The sequence below is a fragment of the Mastigoproctus giganteus genome, chromosome 4, assembly GCF_048544385.1.
Source record: "Mastigoproctus giganteus isolate SK-2022 chromosome 4, ASM4854438v1, whole genome shotgun sequence".
NCBI classification, from domain to species: Eukaryota; Metazoa; Arthropoda; class Arachnida; order Uropygi; family Thelyphonidae; genus Mastigoproctus; species Mastigoproctus giganteus.
Genome location: NC_143578.1, coordinates 141,800,046 through 141,821,919, shown reverse-complemented (window position 1 = coordinate 141,821,919; position 21,874 = coordinate 141,800,046). Strand labels below are relative to the sequence as shown.

The window sequence follows — 21,874 nt, the reverse complement described above, 5'->3', positions numbered from 1 at the left end:
TCGAACCTACAGAACCAACTTTTCATCTTCTTCATTTATTCATTCAACTGCCGTTTTCTCGAACAACGTTCCTTCGTACGTATTTCCTGAAAATTACAATCTACAGAAGTTCAAGTCCGATGTCAACAAATATATTCTTTCGTCTTCTCAACCTCCAACCCAAGCACGGTACTAAGTACTATTGGTTCTAATACCTCTCATATTTGAGGTTCACATAAAAAAAAAAAAAAAAAGGTAAAGTAGCAAATCTCTCTGAATTCATTCTCTATTTAAAACAAATTCAAATGTATGACCATTTATAATTGATCCATAGACATCTCTCATATGTAAATCCAATTGATTTGGGAGGTGCAATAGGGCCTAAGTAGCCTTTGTGCCAGAAACTACTATAGACCAGCCCCCTGAGTAAGTAATCGGCATTCCTTGTGCAGAAATGCATTGAGTCTGTTGCAGATTCACCAAAATCAGTAAGGCGATTCCAGTCTAGAGATATTCTGGTAGCGACCACAAAATCTCAACATTCTGCAAAGCTATTAAAGCTGAATTCCTTTGGCAGGCATCCAATTAAAGTTACTCCACATGCCACTGTAAACTTCTTAATGGGAATAACCATAGAATAGGACTTAGCTGTATTAGAGGAGGAAATTGTCCAAGAGCTGCATGAACAAGAATCTTCTAAGCAAGCAGAATCATGACTTGAAAAGCTGGTATTCTTGTTCTCACAAGGAGCATAATCCTCACTATTAACTATCTCTAACTACCAACATCTGACAAAGCAGGCTATCTTCATTGCCATGTCTATCTTACAGGCCCCTAAGCGTCAAGTGATAGTTCTCAAGCAATATTTCTAGTGCGATTTTCTAGCATTTTTCCTAGGGCAAGTACTAGTGCTTTCATAAACCCTCCTCAGCTCGCAACATTACTGCTTCCCTTGATGAGCAACATCACTGATACACCTGTTAGCAACGTTAGTGCTAACCCTGCTTGCAGCATTACTGCTACGTCCGCTAGCAAAGTTCTGCCCTCTCCTCCTCTTCTCTCGATCACTTGGTTACTGGCTGGAACCTCTCCTGCCTCCACGTGCCGGGACTGATAACCTGGAAGAAGAAAGTCCCTCTTCCAGGGCTAAAAGGGGCAAACATGGACTTATATAACTTTCCACCGTTAGCACATACAAGCTCCAGACTGGAAATGTTTGATGTCAATGATTCTAACTAACCAAAAAAAGGCTTCAAAGGGAAGCACATTGCAATGACATGCCAAACTTTCTGGTGATACACTCCCTCTCCACCCAACCCGTGGGCAAGTTACCACCTTTTTTTATTGAAAGATATTTGGAATCCATAGCCGGGAACACCAAAAATGATTAAAAGACAACAATCCGGAGTCCTCTTGTTTGAAACAGCGAACAAAAATCATTCTGAATAGCTGCTCAAAACAATGACATTTGGTGAATTTCCAGTATCTGTCACTCCCCACAATACCTTAAATTCCTTGAAAGGTTAGATCACACCTTTTGAGAACCTACTAACAGTATCTAAAAAAGAATTACTTCAGGAACTGAGCAATCAAAAAGTAATTAATGCCATACTCACTAGGTAGTAGATGATTCTGATCAACCGGTGCAATACCACCACTTTGCTTATTGCAGGCTTGAAGTATTAGTATTAGTAATGGCCGTAGGGTGTAAGAAAGTCTATGGCTTATGCTGCACCAGCCAAAAAAAAAAAAACAAAAAAAAACCCGAATAACACAATGATAAAAAAATAAAATAAATAATAATAAATAATTAATAAAAGAAAAGGAAATTAAACCTATCATCCTATGCGCTTCCCTCACCCGAAGGTGCTATCCAGATGACCTTTGAATTTCCCCAAACCGTCAGCCTCTACCACCCATGTAGCCAACCTATTCCAGTAATTTACAACTTACTGGCTAAAATAAAACTTTCTGCAGTCCAATCTAAACGTTTCCCTCCGTAACTTGAATTTATGGCCCCTAGTTCTAGCATCATTTATAATCTTGAAAATTTCGTCCTCATTCATCTAACTGATGCCTCTCAGAGCCTTAAACACCTCAATAAAATCTCCTCTAAGGTGTCTAGTTTCCAAACTCTGCAACCCACATATTCAAAGTCTTTCTTCATAAAGACGCCCTTTTGCCGATCTCACTAGGCGAGTTACCTGTCTTTGCGCCCTTTCAAGAAGCTCTGTCTTTCTTTAGGTGGGGTCTCCATACTTGAACACAGTATTCCAAGTGTGGTCTAACAAAAGCCTTATATAATGGGATTATCACGTCCCTATCTCTACTTGCAAAAGTTCGATATATGATTGATAGGACACCATGGGCCTTCCTTGCAACCTGTTTACAATGCTCAGAGAATTTCATGTCTGACCGTATCTTAACACCCAAGTCCCTTTCCTCCAGTACTGGGTTTAGTTGAACTCCACCAAGTGAATAAGTTATTTTGGGATTACTGTTTCCCAGGTGTAATACCTTACACTTTGTTGGATTAAAGCATAGCTGCCATTTTACTGACCATTCCTGAAGTCTATCTAGGTCTCTCTGAAGAAGCTCAGCTTGACTGTGATCATTAACTACTCTACCAATTTCAACATCATCTGCAAATTTAGGCATCACGCCCTCTATTCCTTCATCGATGTTGTTTATGAAAATTTAAAACAACAGTGGTCCTAATACTGATCCTTGGGGAACCCCACTTCTTACATCAACCCAATCTGAGGAATAGCCATTTATCACAACCCTCTGCCTCCTGCCCTGAAGCCATCCTGCTATCCATCTAAGATTTTTCACAGTGATTCCAACCTGTTCCAGCTTATAAAGCAACCGCTCATGTGGGACTGAGTCAAAAGCTTTGCTGAAATCTAAATAAACAATGTTGAAATTATTCCCTAAATCCAGCTCGTGAGTGACCCTTTCAAAATAGCAAACCAGATTTGTTAAACATGATTTGCCCTTTACAAAACCATGCTGAGTATCCTTGAGAATTTCAATTCGATCCAAATGATCCTGAATTCCACCCTTGATAATTGCCTCCATGATTTTCCCTACCACTGAAGTCAGATTGACAGGTTGATAATTTCCCAATTCACTCTTAGAGCCACCCTTATGTATGGGAGATACATTGGCACTTTTCCAATCCAAGGGAATCTCCCCAGAGTCTAGTGATGCTCGCATAATTAGCCTCAATGGTTCAGTGCACTCACATGCCGCCGCCCTTAAGATTATAGGGTATATTCCATCAACTCCAGGAGCCTTACTGGCCTGTAGGCTCGAAAGTTTTTTCATTAAATAATCTTGCGAAATTTCAATATCACTAATTACATATTTTTAAACTTCGCTCCCACAATTTCCCATTGCCACAAAAGGTTTTTCGTTTGTAAATATTGATGCAATATAACGGTTGAGTTCATCTGCAACGGCAGCTGGTGTATTTAATACTGTCCCCTTTCACTTACGTAAAGGGCCGATCTGGTTTGTCCTTCTCTTCTTGGCATTTATATATGTGAAGAATTCCTTATCTCCCCTCTTTGCTCTGTTTGCTAGTGATTTCTCATAAACTGCCTTTGCCTGTCGAATCTTTTCTGTGGCTCTATTCAGGTGTATAAAGCTTTGTGAATCAACAGTAAGCCTTGAATGGTTTGACCATGCTCAGTGCTGATTGGATTCTTCCTCATGCTCAGAATAATTGCCTGAGAGAGCATTAATTGAAATCGAGGGAAGACAGTTGTAGGATAGATGTGTGAAAGTTTTTCTTTAGCCAGCTGGTGGTTGATTGCTGGAACAAACTTCCATCTGTCGTTGTTGAAGTTGATAGCTTAAATAGATTCAAGGCAGAACTAGACAGTTATTTGGAGCAAGTGGATGGGAGAAATGAGAAAGGGGGGATCTGTTTGTTTTTTTTGCTGATGCTATATAACCTTATTTTCTTGCCTCATGTGCCTTTACTAATTGTAATGCTAAAGGCAATTATATTTAGCACAGCATTTCATGTTTTTGTGGAAGCAATGTTAATAAGCAGTGCTTTTTTTTTGAATGGTACTGTGTACCAACACCTTTAATAACAGTGACATTTGGACACAGTGCACTTCGAAATTTGTAATATTTGGCAATTTTTTTTCACATGTTTATGTACTGCTCAAATAAGCTTAAAATTATTTAACTAAATTTGCATTTTTTACTGTCTATTTTTGAGATATTTTCTATATAAAATTGTATAACCATTTTTATAATTCTCAGTTATGCAGCCAGGCCTCTGTTTAACGAAATCCCTTTATTGCGAATTATTTTGAATTCCCCTTTGGAAGTTACGTTTAAAATACTCTCCGTTGAGCGAAGAAAATTTTGATATAGGGAACGGATTAGGAGAGAATTAACTCGGTATGCACTGTTCGCATTTCTGGCCTTCAGGTAATTAGTGCTGCTGCATGAATAATGCATTCTACAACTTACTTGTAACCAATAAAACCTATCTAACCACCTGTCCCACATATGGAGGAGTTGCGCTAGTCAAAAGTGAGCAGATCAAAGTGTATTCCCAGTGGGCTCTGGCCCACCTTCTACTGCAGTGGTGTCCAATGTTTTCCAGTATGGGGGCCATATTCAAAAAAATTCAGTTAGATTTCTTTAGTGTGTTATATTTTCGATATCTTGTTGCATGTAAAATTGAAATATTCAAATATTTTATTAAGTACAATACACTGTTACATTTACTGAAGAAAACATTTAACGAGAAAATTTTTTTGATACTTGAAAAAATTTAAAATGCTGTTTTAGTTCACCTTCTTCGTGGACTGTAGGTTGGAGATCTTTGTGAATCAACCGTAAGTTGATTCACAAAGTTGTCCAACCATTCAAGAATTAGAAAAGTGATTTTCTTTTACCCTGGCAAATAACCATCTGTTGTTTTGCAGAAGTGTGAATCACAGTGTTATCCACATTTTTCCATAAAATTTCCTTATCTCTGTTTACATGGTCACAATACCTGAATATCCGAATGACACTGACATTTTGGACAGTTTCAAAAAAAAAGAAAAGAAAAAAATTAAAATTTAAGAACTAGTGACAATACCGATGACGAGAGAAGGAAAATGAGAACAATGAAGGTATTAATCCTTCTAACCATGAATTGTTGGCATTTGGTGAAAGTGAAGTTAGAAAATTGTCAATTAGGTTACAGTTAAACAAAAGAGAAGCAGTTCGTCGATTTTGGGGATACCTAATTGATAAGAAGGTTTCAGAAGAATTAAAGCATTTGATGAATGCTCTTTAGTACGATACCAATTTCATCGAGTGAATTTGAATAAGGATTTTCACAAATGAATCTGATCGGCAACCCAACCAGTGCTTCTTTGATGACAAAAACAGTTTCTTCGCTACTGTTTCTTAAAATTGTAGGCCCACTGCTGACCCGCTTCGATCCATCAAAATATGTCGATTCGTGGCTGCTTCGGAAATGTCATTCAGCAACCGACACACAAAGAGGAAGAAAAGAAGTCGGCATAGGGTAGGGGTCGGCAACCTGCGGCTCATGAGCCGCATGCAGCTCTTTTAACATGTAACTGTGGCTCTTTAACTTTACAGCTCACATGAAGCACAATTTGAAATGGAGTTAGAGGACTTAAAAATCAAGGACGTGGAGTGCAAGACTAAAATGCCTTAAAACTTAAATTGAGGATTTGGAGAGGCAAAAGGCTGCCCTTGAAATTCTACACAAATGGACGGCAGTAGATGAGTTTAAAATGCAGACCAAATTGTGTTCGATGAGTGGAGTAGCTTACTGTACCCATATATAAATTTGAAAATATTTGCGTTTGTGTTTTTGGTTCGACGTATTTCTGCAAGCAAATATTTTTGAACATGAACTATATTTAAAATAAATCAAGAAACTGTTGTCTGAATAATTCGAGCATGTTTAAAGTTCAGCAAGTTTAATTGCGACATACTCACATGATGTTGGAAGACACTTGCTCAAGAAGTTTATCAGCAAAAGTCATTAATTTGTCATTAATTGGATGTTTGTTGCGTTTTTTCAGTATTAATAAATAATATTTCAAAAAATATATTTTTTTTTTAATAAACACCTTCCCACTCTATTCCATTTCTTAAACAACACTAGCCCCCCCTCTCCTCTCTTTTCTCTCTTTAAAAAAAGAGAGATTCTCTCTCTTTTTTTAAAATCAGATCAAAAATGACCCTTCACTCAAAAAAGGTTGCCGAACCCTGGCATAGGGTGTCGGATGAGAACTTAATAAAAATTTGGAATATTCTACAAAAATTTTATTACGAAATTATTTTTTACTTATTTTACTCACATTTTACTTATTTTTTTATATACTTGAATAATAAATTTATGCTGAATAAACTGTGTGTTAATACATTTAATTTGTTGTTCTTATTCTGAAAACATTACTACTAAAGTAACAATATCAGAGAAAAAAATTTTCAGAGTACTTTTCATATCCTTTTAATTTTCAATTTTTCCTGATAGCAAAGAATGAGTACTGGCACCTATTTTTTTACAAAAAAAAGCGCTGTTAATAAGTAAACAGTCATAAGTGTATTTAAATAATATTAAGTACTGATGTAAACTTTTTATTTCGTTCCATTTTAAGTAGAAGCAAAACAGTGTTAAAAATGACATATTTGAACAGAAAATTCTTGAAATTGTAATTTGGCTAAAAAATATTTATTTGGTATTTCTGCAAAAAGGCCTCTAAGGTTGGGGTTATACATACCACAAGTTTAGACAAATACACCAACTGTTTAAATAAACTGATTTAATGATAAAATAATACAGAATAGTATACTGAAATGATACAATAAAAACTGTAAAATAATAATTTACCAAAAACTGATTTACTTTAAAACAAATAAAAATGAACTGATGAATTTAAAATACATTAAAAGTTATAAATTTAAAAGCGATAAAACACCATTGAAGCTTTCGGGGCCATCCGCCTCCTTTCTCAACAGTGAACATGAAATTGTTGAGAAAGGAGGCAGATGACCCCGAAAGCTTCAATGGTGTTTTATCGCTTTTAAATATATAATTTTTAATGTATTTTAAATTCATCAACTCGTGTTTATTTGTTTTAAAGTAAATCAGTTTTTGGTAAATTATTATTTTACAGTTTTTATTGTATCATTTCAGTATACTATTCTGTATTATTTTATCATTAAATCAGTTTATTTAATTGGTTGGTGTATTTGTCTAAACTTGTGGTATTTGGTATTTGTTTTGAATAAAATAATTATGAGATTTCCCTTAATTTTTTTTTTGCTCTGAATTGCCCAAAAATTTGTCTCTTATCAGTTAACCAGCATTGGAGATTAATGTATACATTAATTTGTAGTAAATTAAAATATTTCTCTACTGAAAATTGTGCTTATTGTGTCCTTCCACTGCATTAGCAGTGGGAAGAATAAAGGAAACAGAAGTACAGTTAGTTGTTGGATAAGTACATACACAAATCATTTTGCAATGAATAGTTTTGTAAATCTATATTTTTATTATTACATACTCTAGTTAGGATACATGTTTCTTATGTCAATTGTAGGTTTGTAAAGGAAGGTGACACAGTAAGCCAGTTTGATAGTATATGTGAAGTTCAGAGTGATAAAGCATCAGTCACGATTACGAGCAGATATGACGGTGTCATACGTAAGATCTATTATGAAGTAGATGCGATAGCCAAAGTTGGGCTACCTCTAGTTGACATTGAACTTGAAGACGAGGCATCTGGTTAGTAAATGCTTTCTTTACAAATAATGTAAATAGACTGGTTAATAATAGCTTCAAAATTGTTAGTATACTTAAAACCTTTAGAAGTGTAAGATGCAGATCATTTTCTGACTGGATTTTGTACATGTTGGAAATCCTTTCTAATTGCACAGTATATAAAGGGAATAAATATTTTATGTATAAATTTTGATGATTTAAAAAAGAAATCATGAGTTACAGCTGAATTCGAAAGTGTCTGGTTTTTTGTGAAGCCATTACAGTCAATAATGACTTCAATCAATCAAGCCTTGTCAATCAATTAAGCCAGGGAGAGAAAATAGTCGGAGGCTCATGGCATAGAGTTTCTCTTAGAATGGACATGGCTTGCTAACAATGCCAACAAGTGGGACTGTTTTTATAGAGTTAGGATGCCCTTAATTAAAATGGGTGCAAGAATATGTGCTGATGCTGTCAAGGCAAAGTTAGGAAGTTTGGAAAACTCCTGATGTGTAGGTATGGTGTGTGTGTGTGGGGGGGGGGGCTCAGACATAATAATAATTCTCTATGTAACAAATATTCAAAGAGATTCTGTTTATATGAATTTCTTGGTATTGCTCTATGAATTTCAACATACTGATTCTGATTATGAAGTTAATTTTTGCAATGCATCAGTTGTTTCCCCCAGAAATTAAAGAAAAATAAATATGAATAAAACCCTTTTTAATCACTGTTAATAAAACCATTTACATTTAATTGGATCTTGCTGTGATGTCCATGATAACCTCAGAAGACATGAATCATGCTGCATGTTGGAAGAGATGGGGAGTTGCCAGAGCTTTGCTGTGGAGACTAAACATTGGTTCCACTACTTTCAGCCTGAAATAAGCAAAGTGGTGGTATTGCACCAGTTGAGTCATCATATCACCTTGTTTTGCTTGCTTTTTTTTTTTTTTTTTTTTTTATGAAACCCCTAAACACGAGAGGTGTTAGAACCTATAGTACTTAGTACAGTGCTTGGGTTGCAGGAAGACGAACAATTGGTTCTGTGAGTTTGAAGTTGGACAGTAATGGATGCTGGCTGGTGGCAGCACGTGTTTGGGCTGTTTTGAAAGAGAGAGTGGGAATTATAGAAGCCAATTCAGAAGAACAGTGCCCATGGAAGTATCTGTAGAAAAGGCATGCAGCAGAAACAGTATGTATGAGACAGCGAGTGGAGAGACTGTTAGAGAGGAGTTGTTAATTAACCTAACTGCCCTCTTCTGAATGGAATCTAGAAGCCTGAGAGAGGTTTCGGGGGCACTGCCCCAGATGTGGGAACAATATTCCATGGTAGAACGGATTTGCGATTTTTACAGAGTGAACAGCTGTTTGGAAGAAAAGTAATGCCAACAGCAAAAGAGAACACCAAGTTTTTTAGATGCAGAGGAAGCAATATTTGTAATGTGCTATCGCTGCCTTCAAGTCAATAAGTTCTTCGTTAGATTATTCCTTCTCTTCTTCTTCTGTTAACTCCTTCCTGTCTTTGGCATCAACCTCCAACTGAAGTACCTTTACAACCTTATCTGTAACCACTTCATATGATTTGTCTTTTTCAAATTCTTCAAAGCCTTTTACATACCATGGGCATATTTTATTTCATGCGCCATTTAAACAACTTCTAGTAATTTCTGCCCAGGCCTTATGAATGTTTAAGATGGCGTGGTAAATATTATAAGAATTCCAAAAGTCTCTTAACGTAAAATTTTTCTCATCTTCTACTGCAGGCAATGCCTGAGCAAATGTTGTACGTAAATAGTATGCTTTTAAATTCGAAATAACACCCTGATCCATAGGTTGGGCGAGTGAAATCGTGTTTTGCGGTAGAAATATGACTCTCACGTTCGAATTGATTCTAGATGCGTAGGATGTCTAGGAGCATTATCTAATAGAAGCAAAATCTTGAAAGGAATGTTGTTGTCTTTACAATATTTTTCAACCTTGGGAATGAAACAGCATTTAAACCAATCCTCAAAGAGAGATATTGTTATCCATGCTTTCTGATTCGAACGGAAATGCACGGGTAGGGTGGCTTTATTGATGCCCTTAAATGCACAAGCATTTCCAGAATGGTACTTGAGTAGTGGTTTTAATCTGTAATCTCCCGCTGCATTAGCCCCAAGCAAGAGTGTGGCCCTACCTTTTTATGCCTTGAAAACTGGCATTGTATTTTCCTCTTTGGCAATGTATGCTCGATCCGGCATTTTTTTCCATTACAGAGCAGTCTCGTCAACGTTAAAAATTTGCTGCATTGAATAGCCAGCCGCCTTCATCAATAATTTTTTCCGACACATCACAATTTCTCTGCAGCTGCAGCACGGGCGACTTCACTGCATACTTTAACGTTGTGGAAACCAGCACGATGCTTGAACCTATTAAACCACCCGTTGCTTGCCACAAACTTGTGTTGGGGTTTGCTCTACTTATCCTTAATATCTTTATAAATACTGTACTTGTTGCTGTTGCTTGAATGGTTATTAGACTCAGGGGCACTCGCTTCTGAATCTGATTTTCCATCCATATTATTAACAGCTGTTCCATCTTCGATATAGCACCTGAATGCTGTTTTGTGATCACTGTTGATCTTAAATGCATTGATCCTTTGGCATATTCTTTTATGCACGCACTGTCCTTTAAAATAGTATTCGCTGTTGAAGCAACAAAACCTGATTCCTTTGCAATAGATGACAGACTTTGTCCTGCTTCGTACTTAATCATTTTCATCTTCATTTCTAAATCAATTTTGTTTCATTTCCTGGACTACCACCACTTGCACTTTTCATTGGTCGCATTCCCTTCATCATTGTAATAAGTAAATAGGAATGAAGAGTTTCTGAAAATTTGTTTTTTATATGATTGAAGATTTCACCATAATAGCATAATAACATTTCACCATAATAGCATAAAAACCCACACAATTGCAGTATCGGTATTATCGCAAATGCAATAAGATAGTTTACTACCCATTTATAATTAGATGCACTAAAAGAAAAGCCCAATAAACCGGAAAGTGCAAATTGTTTTTACTGTTTTATTGTCATGACCTCCAGAAATGAGCTTCAGAAAAATATCACAAAGGCATTCAAAATGGATTCTTATAATGGGAACATATGATAAGAATGAAAGGGTAGTGCAATTTCCATTATAAATATCACCTTTTGGAGAGATAAATAGCGTAGTAATATAGTGAAATTTTAAACTTCCAAGGACTTGGAATGAATTACAAAAAAAAAAAAAAAAACCCACAATGAGTTATTGGGTTCACATCACAATGCATTTCAATGATTTTTTTAACTTTGCACTGGCCTGCAAAAACTAGGCACCTCCATAGCCAGGTGGGAAGGAGCAGCAGTGCGTAGCACACGCGTCTTGATTAGACCGGGGTTCGAGCCCGTCACCACTAAATACAGAGGATGCGGAAAGGTCAGGGAATGACCACCGCATATCCCAGAGCAATATGGCCTTAGTTGCTAATGCTCCTAAAAACCAAATAACAAACAAACAACAAACCGCAAAAACGTGCGTAAAGTTCAATTTCTTTAAGTCGAGTATTACGTATGTCGGGGAGTTCCTGTATATGATATCAAAATTATTTTTTGCATCCAGTTCCTTTGTGACCACATCATGGTATCCATTCAAATTGATCAGACAAGACCCCTTGACAAACCCATGCTGTGTCTGAATTATTTCTGTCTTGTCTAGATGATCCTGCAATGCTTCTTTAACCAGTCACTCCATTATTTTCCCTAGAACAGAAGTCAAACTAACAGGTCTGTAATTACTTGTGTCACCCTTTGTTTCCCCTTGGTGAATTGGAGGTACATTTGTACCTCCAATTCACCAAGAATACTCTCATAATTATGGCTAAGAGTTTGCTTACTTCCTTTGCCACCTCCTTTAATATAACTGGATAGATCTCATCTACTCCAGGCGCCTTTCTTATGTTTTACTTCAACAATTTCTCCTCCACATTGCCCTCAGTTATTACAGAATCATTTAACTCCATGTTAGAGATTTGATAAACATCTGGCCTTAATGCCAAGCATAACATGAGCAGCAACTGCTTCTAAAGAAGTTTAAAGGGTAATATGCCTGGAAGTGGTTTTGTGGTCTCTTAAGATTAAGATTACTACACCCCCAATTACTACACTCCCATGCACAGAAGGTTTTTTTTTATATATATATATACAGTTAGGTTTCTAATCTTTGGAGTAATTTGTGGTGTTAATTGGGCCACTTTCAAAAACACAGCTACGAGGTCATGTTGAGAGATCAGATGATGACCATCAATGTTACTACATTAACCTCTGCTTTGATTGATTTCTATTTTTCGGTACAAAAGCAACTGAGGCTATAGTGTACCACCACCAAACCATAACAGATAAAAAAAAAAAAAAATTTTTTTTCATAACCTTTCAGAAATGTTACATCATCAAAAAAAAAAAAAAAAAAAAAAATATATATATATATATATACACAAATATAAAACACAGAGACTAAAAATAAATGCACAATATTACATAAAGCTCTGTAATTCCACTGAATGATCTGTTCCATTATTTACTTTTTAAGAAGGAAGATGAGTCTATCTGATGTTTGTGAGATTTTGTTTTCTGAGAAATGTATGGCTTTGCTTTTTTTGCTGTGTCATTGTCTTTCTTTCTTCTGTACCTTTGTCTCTTGAAGCATATCCAGTTTCTATGTCATCACCTGCATGGATTTCAAGCAGTTCATCTGGAGTGGCAGTATTATCCTCATCCATACTAGTTTAGTTTGGCTGTCTTGCTTTGAAAGTATCTAGTTTATTTGATTTCTCAGCTACCTCATTATCTTAATTATTAGGTGGAATGTGACTAGTGTGTTATTGGTCTGCTCTACCTCAAGAGTTGTTATCTGTTACCCCAACTGGACATATTATCTAGATGTTCTGGGGGCAGAAACGTTTCAAGTGAGCAGGTAGCTAATGCCATGGAAGCGAGCCTGAAAACAAGGGTTGTGTTAGGGTAGTTAAATATACAAGAACAGTAAGTCTTAATTGTTTATATAGTAATGTTAGAAGTGTCATCAATAAAATGAGCGAATTCGAACTACTGGTTAAAACAAGTAATATGGACATAATAGGGCTTACGGAGACATGTTGTCACTCGGAAATAGGGGATGATGAGTTTCAGTACAGCTTGTATAATGTATTTAGGAAGGATAGGGCAGATAGAAGGGGTGGTGGGGTAATGCTTCTTATCAGAAGCAGCCTGAGTACAAAAATAGCTTTCCCGGATTCAGACGTTTCACATGCTAGTATAGAATCTGTATGGTGTGAGATAGTTGGAAATAAAGGTATAATGAGAGTAGGAGTAATCTACAGACCAGGTGAAGATTATGACGAAAGCCTCTACGTGCAAATGGAATGGGCAAGTAAGCGTCAATGTCCTATTATGGGTGATTTCAATTTTCCTCTAATTGATTGGAGTAAATGGGAAGGAAACTCAACATGGGGAACAAAATTTTTAAATCAACTAGATGACTGTTATTTGTATCAACATGTCAGGGAAAGTACTAGAGAAAAGAATATCCTAGACCTCATCATCACCCATGAATCAGATTACATAACACGGCTGACAGTAGAGGAACCAGTAGCAGGAAGTGATCATGGAGTTCTACGGTGGATGATGATGAGAGAGGTAGCAGCAGTAAAAGGCAAAGGAATGGGTTTTAATTTCAGAAAAGGAAATTATGATGCCTTAAGGTACTACATGGCCTCTATTAACTGAGTAGATATCGCACAGAGAATGAATACAATTGAACTGTGGTATGCTTTTAAAACATTAATCACAGATGCCTTGAATGCGTATTTACCCTTAAAAAAAATACTCCACGAGGAGGGTTCCAAGTTGGATGAATAGTCAAGTTGCCACATTACTTGAGCAGAAAAAGGTGGCATGGAAAGGTTACAGAGCAATAAAAAGTACTGAAGCCTATAACAGCTACAAGATGATCTGTAAAGAGCCACAGAAAAGGTTCGACAGGCAAAAGCAGTTTATGAGAAATCACTAGCAAAGAGGAGGGGATAAGGAATTCTTCACATATATAAATGCCAAGAAGAGAAGGACAAACCAGATCGGACCTTTACGTAAGGGAAAGGGGATAGTACAGCGACCCATATGCTGTACTTTGCATTTGTCAATGTTAAACTTCAGTTGCCATTTCTCAGCCCACTTGCCTAAATTTTCTGTTGCAGTAGCAGACAATCATTATTAACCATGCTGCCAACCTTTGTATAATCTGCAAACTTGGACATCAACCCTGATATGCCTTTATCAATATCATTGATAAATATCAATGATATTGATGAGTGACAGTGACAATACAGTTAACAGTGATTGTCATAAGGAAGACTTGTGCCAAGATGCTGAAGGTACAGGAATGCTAATAATGAAAATCTCTTAAGATTGTGACATTTCATCTGGAAAGAGTTTGGATTTCTTCTGGATGAAGATATAAAGCTATGTAACGAATGGTCTATATTCAATGAACTGGATAATGAGCCAGAAGGACCCTCTACTTACCTTAATGGAATTAGCTGATTCTCTGTTTGGGTGAGGTTCTTGGCACAATAAAGAAAATTTAAGTTACTATCAACTATAAAGCCAGATTTGGGTCCTCATATTTAAGAAGCAGTGAGAGGGAAGTGAACCTTAATGGTGAAAATTGCAATTTTCACCGAGGCTAACTCTATAGCATGAAGCTCTGCAGTGTTTATTGCTGCATTCAGGGAGAATCTGCTCAAGTATAATTCTGTCTGGAAAGATAACAACAGATCCTACATGTGATTCTGACATCAGACCGTCTATATAAACTAGCAAGAATTCAAAATGTTCAGCACAGTGTGCTGAGTAGAGATGCAGGTAAACAGATAATGGAGTAACAGACTTTGCCTGGTTCTTAAGGGAAAAGTTGCATGCTGGAATGTAAGCATGCCAAGGTGGAAAGGTTTGCTTTGGTATTTGGGCAATACAAATCTTAGATTAACACTTGGACATGAATACCAAAAGGACAATAGACAGTGTCATGGCATTGTTCAAATTCTCCCATCATGGCTCAAAACCAGCAGTCCACACGGTCTGGCAGGGATTTCAATTTTAAAGCACACATCAGAGACATCTGTTTCTGTCAAAGTGATAACAGTGGTTCTTTTGCCTTGTGTATAGGCACTGGACAGGAGATGTTCGAAATTCGTCAGTAGCAGTATGAATAACCTGATGATGGATGGGGTCCAGCCATTGATGTACACTGTTTCTGGCTGATGCATATACCTGGGACCTGTAATCTAGTTTACACTGCACAAGGGTAAGGCAGATGAGTAGTAAGGTGCATTGGTCTGCACCACAAGAAATAGAGAAGAGAGCACAGAAAATATCAAAGCTTCTTGTGTAATTTGTGTGGAGTTGATGGATATGTTCAAGAAAGGTCACCTTTTATCAAATACAAATCCTAAGAATTTTGTGAGTAGTACTAGTGGAATAGCATTTTGTCCAAGACTCAATTCAATTCAGGATGAAGATTAAGCTAATCATAAAAATGATCTAAACTGATCTAAATTAAAAACTAATCTGGAAAAAAAGTCAGACAACTCAATGGCAAATTTCATAGAGTTGCTTCCCCAATCTGGAATGGACAAAAACTATCCTCTCCTGATGAAATTGCAAATGCCCTTGGAGAAGCATTTTCTGAGTATTCACTTTGGAGAAGCATATTCTGCAACAAATGCATATGATCCTTCTTTTCAAATAATTAAAAATGCAGCAGAAAAATGTAAAGTAAACTTTAACATCCACTTAACTCTGCCTTATAAACAATCACTCACAATGTTGAACTATGACAATCATCAAAAGATCAAACAGTAGTGTAGCTGGTCTTTGTGAACTGTACTATTTCACCTAAATGTCTTGCATCTTTTATTAGTGTTTTGTTTAATTGAATATTCAGTGAAAACATGTATCCCAGCTTCCGAAGACAATTGTTTTACCCTTTCCCAAACCCAAAAAAGATCATTCTGATCCTCATAATTACCAACCAGTTTCTCTTACCAGTTGCCTTGGGAAAACTTATGAAAAATTTATACATAATCATGTGGTATCTTGAATCCAAAGTCCTGATGAATAACTAACAATTTGGCTTTTGCAAATATAGATCTGCCTTAAATCTTATGATCAAACATTCAAAGAATGAAACATACAAAATGCCTTTATATCAAAGCAATATGCCTTTGCTTTGTTATTGATATACTTTGATTGAAATCCTCACATTTCAGGATTCTTTGCTATCTATATTCCTTAGGATATCATGATAACTTTCCATGCCCAATTCAGAATTTTCTGCAAGATAGATACTGTGACAGTGGACTTGAAAGGTTCACTGTCACAATATCTTCTCTCAAACCTTTATTCGGGAAGAAGGAGATGTCCAGGGATCAGTGCTAACCTATTTGCAGTTTGAATAAAGAATATGACAAAAAGATATTGTAAATACAATTGACTCATCATATATGCTGATAACCATTCTACATTGTACCACTCCCAGAATATCCTTAGAGAGGTAGCTCCAGCTTTCAATAAATGAAAATTTACTTGATTAAGTGAATGGATAAACATTCTCTGAGAAAAAAAACATTGCAATAAGCATAAAATGTATTCTGAACGAGAAGTATAATTGGATAACCCAAACTTTGGTTGTCCAGTTTTATCATACCAATTTTTAGTAGCTTTTGATTCATTGGCCTGATTCTCAATAATAAAATTAACTTTTTTGAGCTTTTTTTAATGAAAACCCCAAACATGAGGTATTTGAACCTATAGTGCTTAGTACTGTGCATGGGATGATGGTTGAGAAGGTGAGAGAAGATACTTGTTGACATTAGGCTTGAACTTCTGTAGGTTGTAATTTTCAGGAAATATATATGTGGAGGAATGTAGTTTTAGAAATCAGAATTTGAATTAATAAATGAGAAACAAGAAAAGTTGGTTCTGTGAGTTTGAAGCTGGATGGTAAAAGGATGTTGACTGGTTGTAGCACTGGTTGTTCAGACTGCTTTGGAAGAGAGAGCGAGAATTATGGAAGCCAATTCAGAAGAGCAGTGCCCATGGAAGTATCTATAGAAAAGGCAGGCAGCAGAAACAGAACATCTATGAGACAGAGACTGGAGAGACTATTAGAGATCAGTAATTAATTAACCTAACTGCCCCCTTTTGAATGGAATCTAGAAGCCTGAAAGAGGTTTTGTGATTTGTACAAAGTGAACCACTATTTGGATTAAAAGTAATGCCAAGATAGAAAGAGAAAACCAAGTGTTTAGATGCAGTGGAAGCAATATTTAAAATGTGCATATACCAAGAGAGACTAGAAGTCAGGGTAATTCCCAATAGAGATATATGATCTGCCTAGAAATTGGAGTTTCATCAAAGATAAGCATAGGAGCAGAAGAATCTTTTTTGTGAGATTTAAAACAGGACTGAGTTTTAGAAGGATTGAAATCAACTATGTTACATTTGCCCCACTGGAGATTAGCATTTAAGTAATTGGTAGTGAATATTTGAGTAGTTGAGGCTGTTTGTGCAAGGGCAAGGTTTCTGAAACTGGAAGGTGGAAGGCAATGTGCTATCATCAGCAAAACTATGCATAGGATTTCTGGTCAGTGGAAGAAGGTTATTAATATACAACAGGAAGAGAGTAGGAGAAAGAACTGAACCTTGGGGAACACCAATACTAATTGAGAATTTAGAAGACACTTGCAGTCAGAAGGAAAACTGGATACCCAATTTGTGGGGGGGGGACACCCATAACATGGAAGCTTATTTAGAAGACCTTTATGCCAAGAGTAACTGATTGAGCTTCACCACTCTTTTCCATTGAATTTGTCCGTAGATGGGTAACATAAGCCAGAATATCATCATTGGATTGACATTGGCGATCATTAAAGGTTTTTAGATAGTTTAAGAGCTAGTGGTTAATTGATTTCTCCATTAATTTAGAATGAGTCGAAGTGCCGTATTTCCCCATGTATAAGATGCACCCTTTTTTGAAAAATTTGGGGTCTAAAAACTGGGTGCGTCTTATACAGTGGTTGTAGATTTTTTTTACTTGCATTTCCTGCTTTTTCGCACTTGTTGTCTTTGCGCTCATTGTTTTGCACTTGTTACCGGTATATTAGGTTATGTTTTGCCATTTTCTGCCTAGAAATGGCTCAGAAAAGATTTTTGTACATGCTGAATTCAAGTTAAAAGTGATCCAGTTTGCAAAAATGAATGGAAATCGTGCTGCTGAATGTAAGTTTGGTCCTCCTCCGACTCAGAAAACAATCCGAGACTGGCTACGGGAAGAAGAAACCCTACTGAAAGCGCCACGGCAGAAGAAGGCCACGAGAGGCAAGTCAGCAAAATGGCCTGATTTAGAGAGGGAATTGAAGAGCAAAGGGCAATTGGAATTCCTGTGTCCACAAAGATGGTTAAGCATGAGGCAAGAAGAATTGTTGATGAAAAAGAAGTTACTGATTTCAATGGAGGACACAATTAGTGCTCCAGCTTCATGAAGCAGAATGGACTAAGCATGCGTACACGCACCAGACTTGCCTGAAAGATGCCTGAAAGCTATGAACAGAAGGTCCTTGAATTTCATCATTTTGTCATTCAATGTCGGAAGACACATCAGTTTGAGTTGGGACAGATTGCAAATATGGACGAAGTCCCCCTTCAATTTGATGTCCCAAGTAACAGAACTGTTGATAAGAAGGGGGTGAAAATTGTAACTGTGAAGACAAGTGGACATGAAAAGAGCCATTATACAGTTGTTCTAGCTTGTTGTGCCGACGGAACCAAGCTGCCTCTTATGCTAATTTTCAAACGCAAAACAATGCCAAAAGAAGACATTCCTCGAGGAGTGATTGTCCACGTTCATGACAAGGGTTGGATGGATCATGATGGGATGAAGATCTGGTTTTAGAAAGTTTGGAGCAAGAGACCAGGTAGGCTCTTACACAAACTTGCCCTATTGGTGCTTGATCAGTTCAGGGCACACATAACAAAAAATACAAAGAAGATTGCTGCAGAGCAAAAAACAAAGCATGCCGTCATACCTGGGGGCTTGACATCCCAACTCCAACCACTTGATTCCAGCATTAACAAACCCTTCAAAGCTGCCATGAGAGACGAATGAAACCAATGGATGAAGTCTTCTGGGGACAATTTGACACCAGCAGGAAAAGTGAAGAAACCAACTATAGGAGAAGTTTGTACCTGGGCGAAAAGATCCTGGGATAATATCAAGATTGAGATCGTTGTCAAGTCATTTAAGAAGTGTGGCATTTCAAATGCCATAGATGGAACTGAGGACGAGGCAATATATGAAGACAGTGATTCGTCATCAGACACAGATGAGGACAAGCTAATGGATGGGAATTTTGACAGTGATGAGGAGTTGTATGAATTTTATGATGAATAAAACTTGAGTTCAATAACTTTGTATGTAATACATTTTTTTTTTGAAATTTCGGACCCCAAAATTAAGGTGCGTCTTATACATGAGGAAATACAGTAAGTGCAATGGGACAATAACTGTATGGGAGGGATTTGTCATCCTTTTTAAAAGGAACTGACTGGATACAAGCAAGACGCAGAACAGGAGTAAGTTCAGGAGCATAGGTTTTGAGAACAAGTGCCTCTCATGGTTTACCAAAATCATCAATAACTGAGTTGGAAGAAAGAGAGGCTACTAGTAGGTCAACTTTATCTTTGGCTGAAGTGGCAATAGGACCATTTGGTTTTGCAAAGGTAGGAATGGAGATGGGCAAAAGTTGCAGCCAATAGACCAGAACGCTCGACTACCATTTGGATAAGAAGCAAGTTTTTTACTTTTAGCCTGTTTGAAATCTAGTTTGGTCTGATTAATAACCTGCTTTACAATTGTTGCAAGCTTTGGTGTAGGTAGAAAATGCACCTGGAGATTTGAAAACAAGCCAATACAGTATGCAACACTCTTTATTTTGAACAGCCTTAACACATTTATTGGAAAACCAATGTGGGATTTTATGATGGAGTGTGGAATAAAGGATTTCATCCCAACATGAATAATTTCACTGACTTTTCCAACTAAGGAAAAGAAGAAAAGAAACCTCACAGATCATCCTATGTTACATTCTTGTAATGGCCATTATTATTTATTATTATTATTAGCCATAAGGTGCAAGGAAGCCTGAGGCTTATACTGCACCAGCAAAAAAAAAAAAATTTGATTTACCCTGTGACCCAGAGAGAGAGAGAGAGAGAGAGAGAAGTAAAAGGAAATCACCAAGAAAGAGAAGAGTGATGATATCCAGCTCAAGACCCTGGGTGTGCCATGGCGCATAGGCTGTACTTGCTTCATGCGTCTCTGTTTGCTCACTGAGGAGGATCTTCCCCAGCGAGCAAACAGAGATGCATTAAGCAAGTACAGCCTATGCGCCATGGCAAGAATAAATTCCTCCCTTCTATTTAAATGGATAGCTGATTTCCACAATCTGTCTTAGTTTGTTGTTGTTAGTTTGCTTGCGTGGGACTGCTGTATTTGTATCCATTTGGCTTGATACGCAGTTTGCACAACAGGCATAATAATTAGTGGATGGGACTTTTATTTGAGGCATATCGGTTTCTGTTGGGGGTGTTTGCATTATCATTTCCGGGTATCTCTAAGTGAGCTGCAATCCAACAAAAGATGACTGTTTGATTAATCTTTTGTTACTGAATTAGTATTGGCAATTTCTTTTCATAATAGACTAAGAAGTAGTACAGTTTGGTAATGCCGACATTGTGATGCAGCACTTTGTGAGTCTGTACATATAATATTATTGGAAGAGGATACAATGTTTAAGTTTTCTATTGCTAACTTTATTGCATACAGTTCAGCAGTATAGTTGCTGCATTCAGCTGGGAGCTGTACTAAGATGATGCTGCACCTACAGTGGTATCTGATTTTAATCCATCAGTATGGGGAGTTGTTCGATATAATGACTGGCAAGTGATAGCTTTCCCCACTGACTGACGTAGTTATCTATAGTTGGCAAGTACTGTACCAATGGTAGGCCAGGTTTGAAGTATCTTATGAAGATGTAAATTCCAGCACTCAGTTATCTCTTTCAGCTGAATACTAGAAGGTTTAGTCACATTGGGTTGATTTCCATAATGCATTGTCCATTGAAAATCAAAGAGGTATGAGTGAACATGATGAGATGGATACAACAAGATTCATTAACATACAACAAGATTCATGAGGAAAAGCATCTTCCTCGTACAAAGAAAGAGGAAGTCGAAAAAAAAAAGAGTTCATTTTTTTCAATACATGTATTTTGAACTGGAGAAATTCAAAAAAACAACCAGGACAGTCCTAAGTGTATTGTGCTGAATAATGTTAAGCCATCTTAATGTACTCTCTTGTGAACCATATACTGATATACTGTAGTTCAAGAAATGGACCTGATTAAAGCACAATGCAGAAGTAAACAAGGTCAGTAAACAGTGCCTTACAACACAGACAAGAGAATTCTAAGTAAATTCATTTTCTTTAAACAACTGGTATTTGTATATTTTATATATATATATATATATATAAAATACATAAACAGGGGTCAAGGTGTGCCACCAACACCACCAGGGGAATGCCACTGCTCTGTGCTACCAGGCAATACTAGGTGGTAGATGCCACTCATCAACCAGTGCAATACCACCACTTTGCTTACTGGAGGCTTGAAAATGTTGAACACATGATTAGTGTCTAGAAAAAAGCTCTGGCAATCCCCTCATCTCTTCCATCATGCAGTATGATTAATGTCTTTTGAGGTTATGAAGGACATCATGAAGAGATCCAAACTACATTACATTTTGAGAATACAGCTCTAAAACGATGTTTGCAGGCTGGCCACTAGATAGTCCACCAGAAAAAACCTATTGGTAACTCTCTGGAAGGATTCCGGATCAGCTAGTGTATAATCTTGCTGTCCCATATGCTTCTTGACATAAGGTGGCCTGGACAAACCCCTCCCCCCTTGATACACTACTGTCGCTGAGTAGCATA

The 21,874-nt window shown here is 37.0% G+C and overlaps 1 protein-coding gene across 3 annotated transcripts in view; it reads left to right on the top strand.

The window, feature by feature from the left end:
- Dbct (Dihydrolipoamide branched chain transacylase E2) overlaps positions 1-21,874 on the top strand; it is a 561,035-nt gene that overhangs the window by 172,226 nt on the left and 366,935 nt on the right. For all 3 annotated transcript variants that reach the window (XM_090372955.1, XM_090372954.1, XM_090372953.1), the window contains exon 4: positions 7,581-7,765. In XM_090372955.1, coding sequence (XP_090229081.1) covers positions 7,581-7,765 — 185 coding nt within the window. The remainder of the gene's footprint in view (positions 1-7,580; positions 7,766-21,874) is intronic.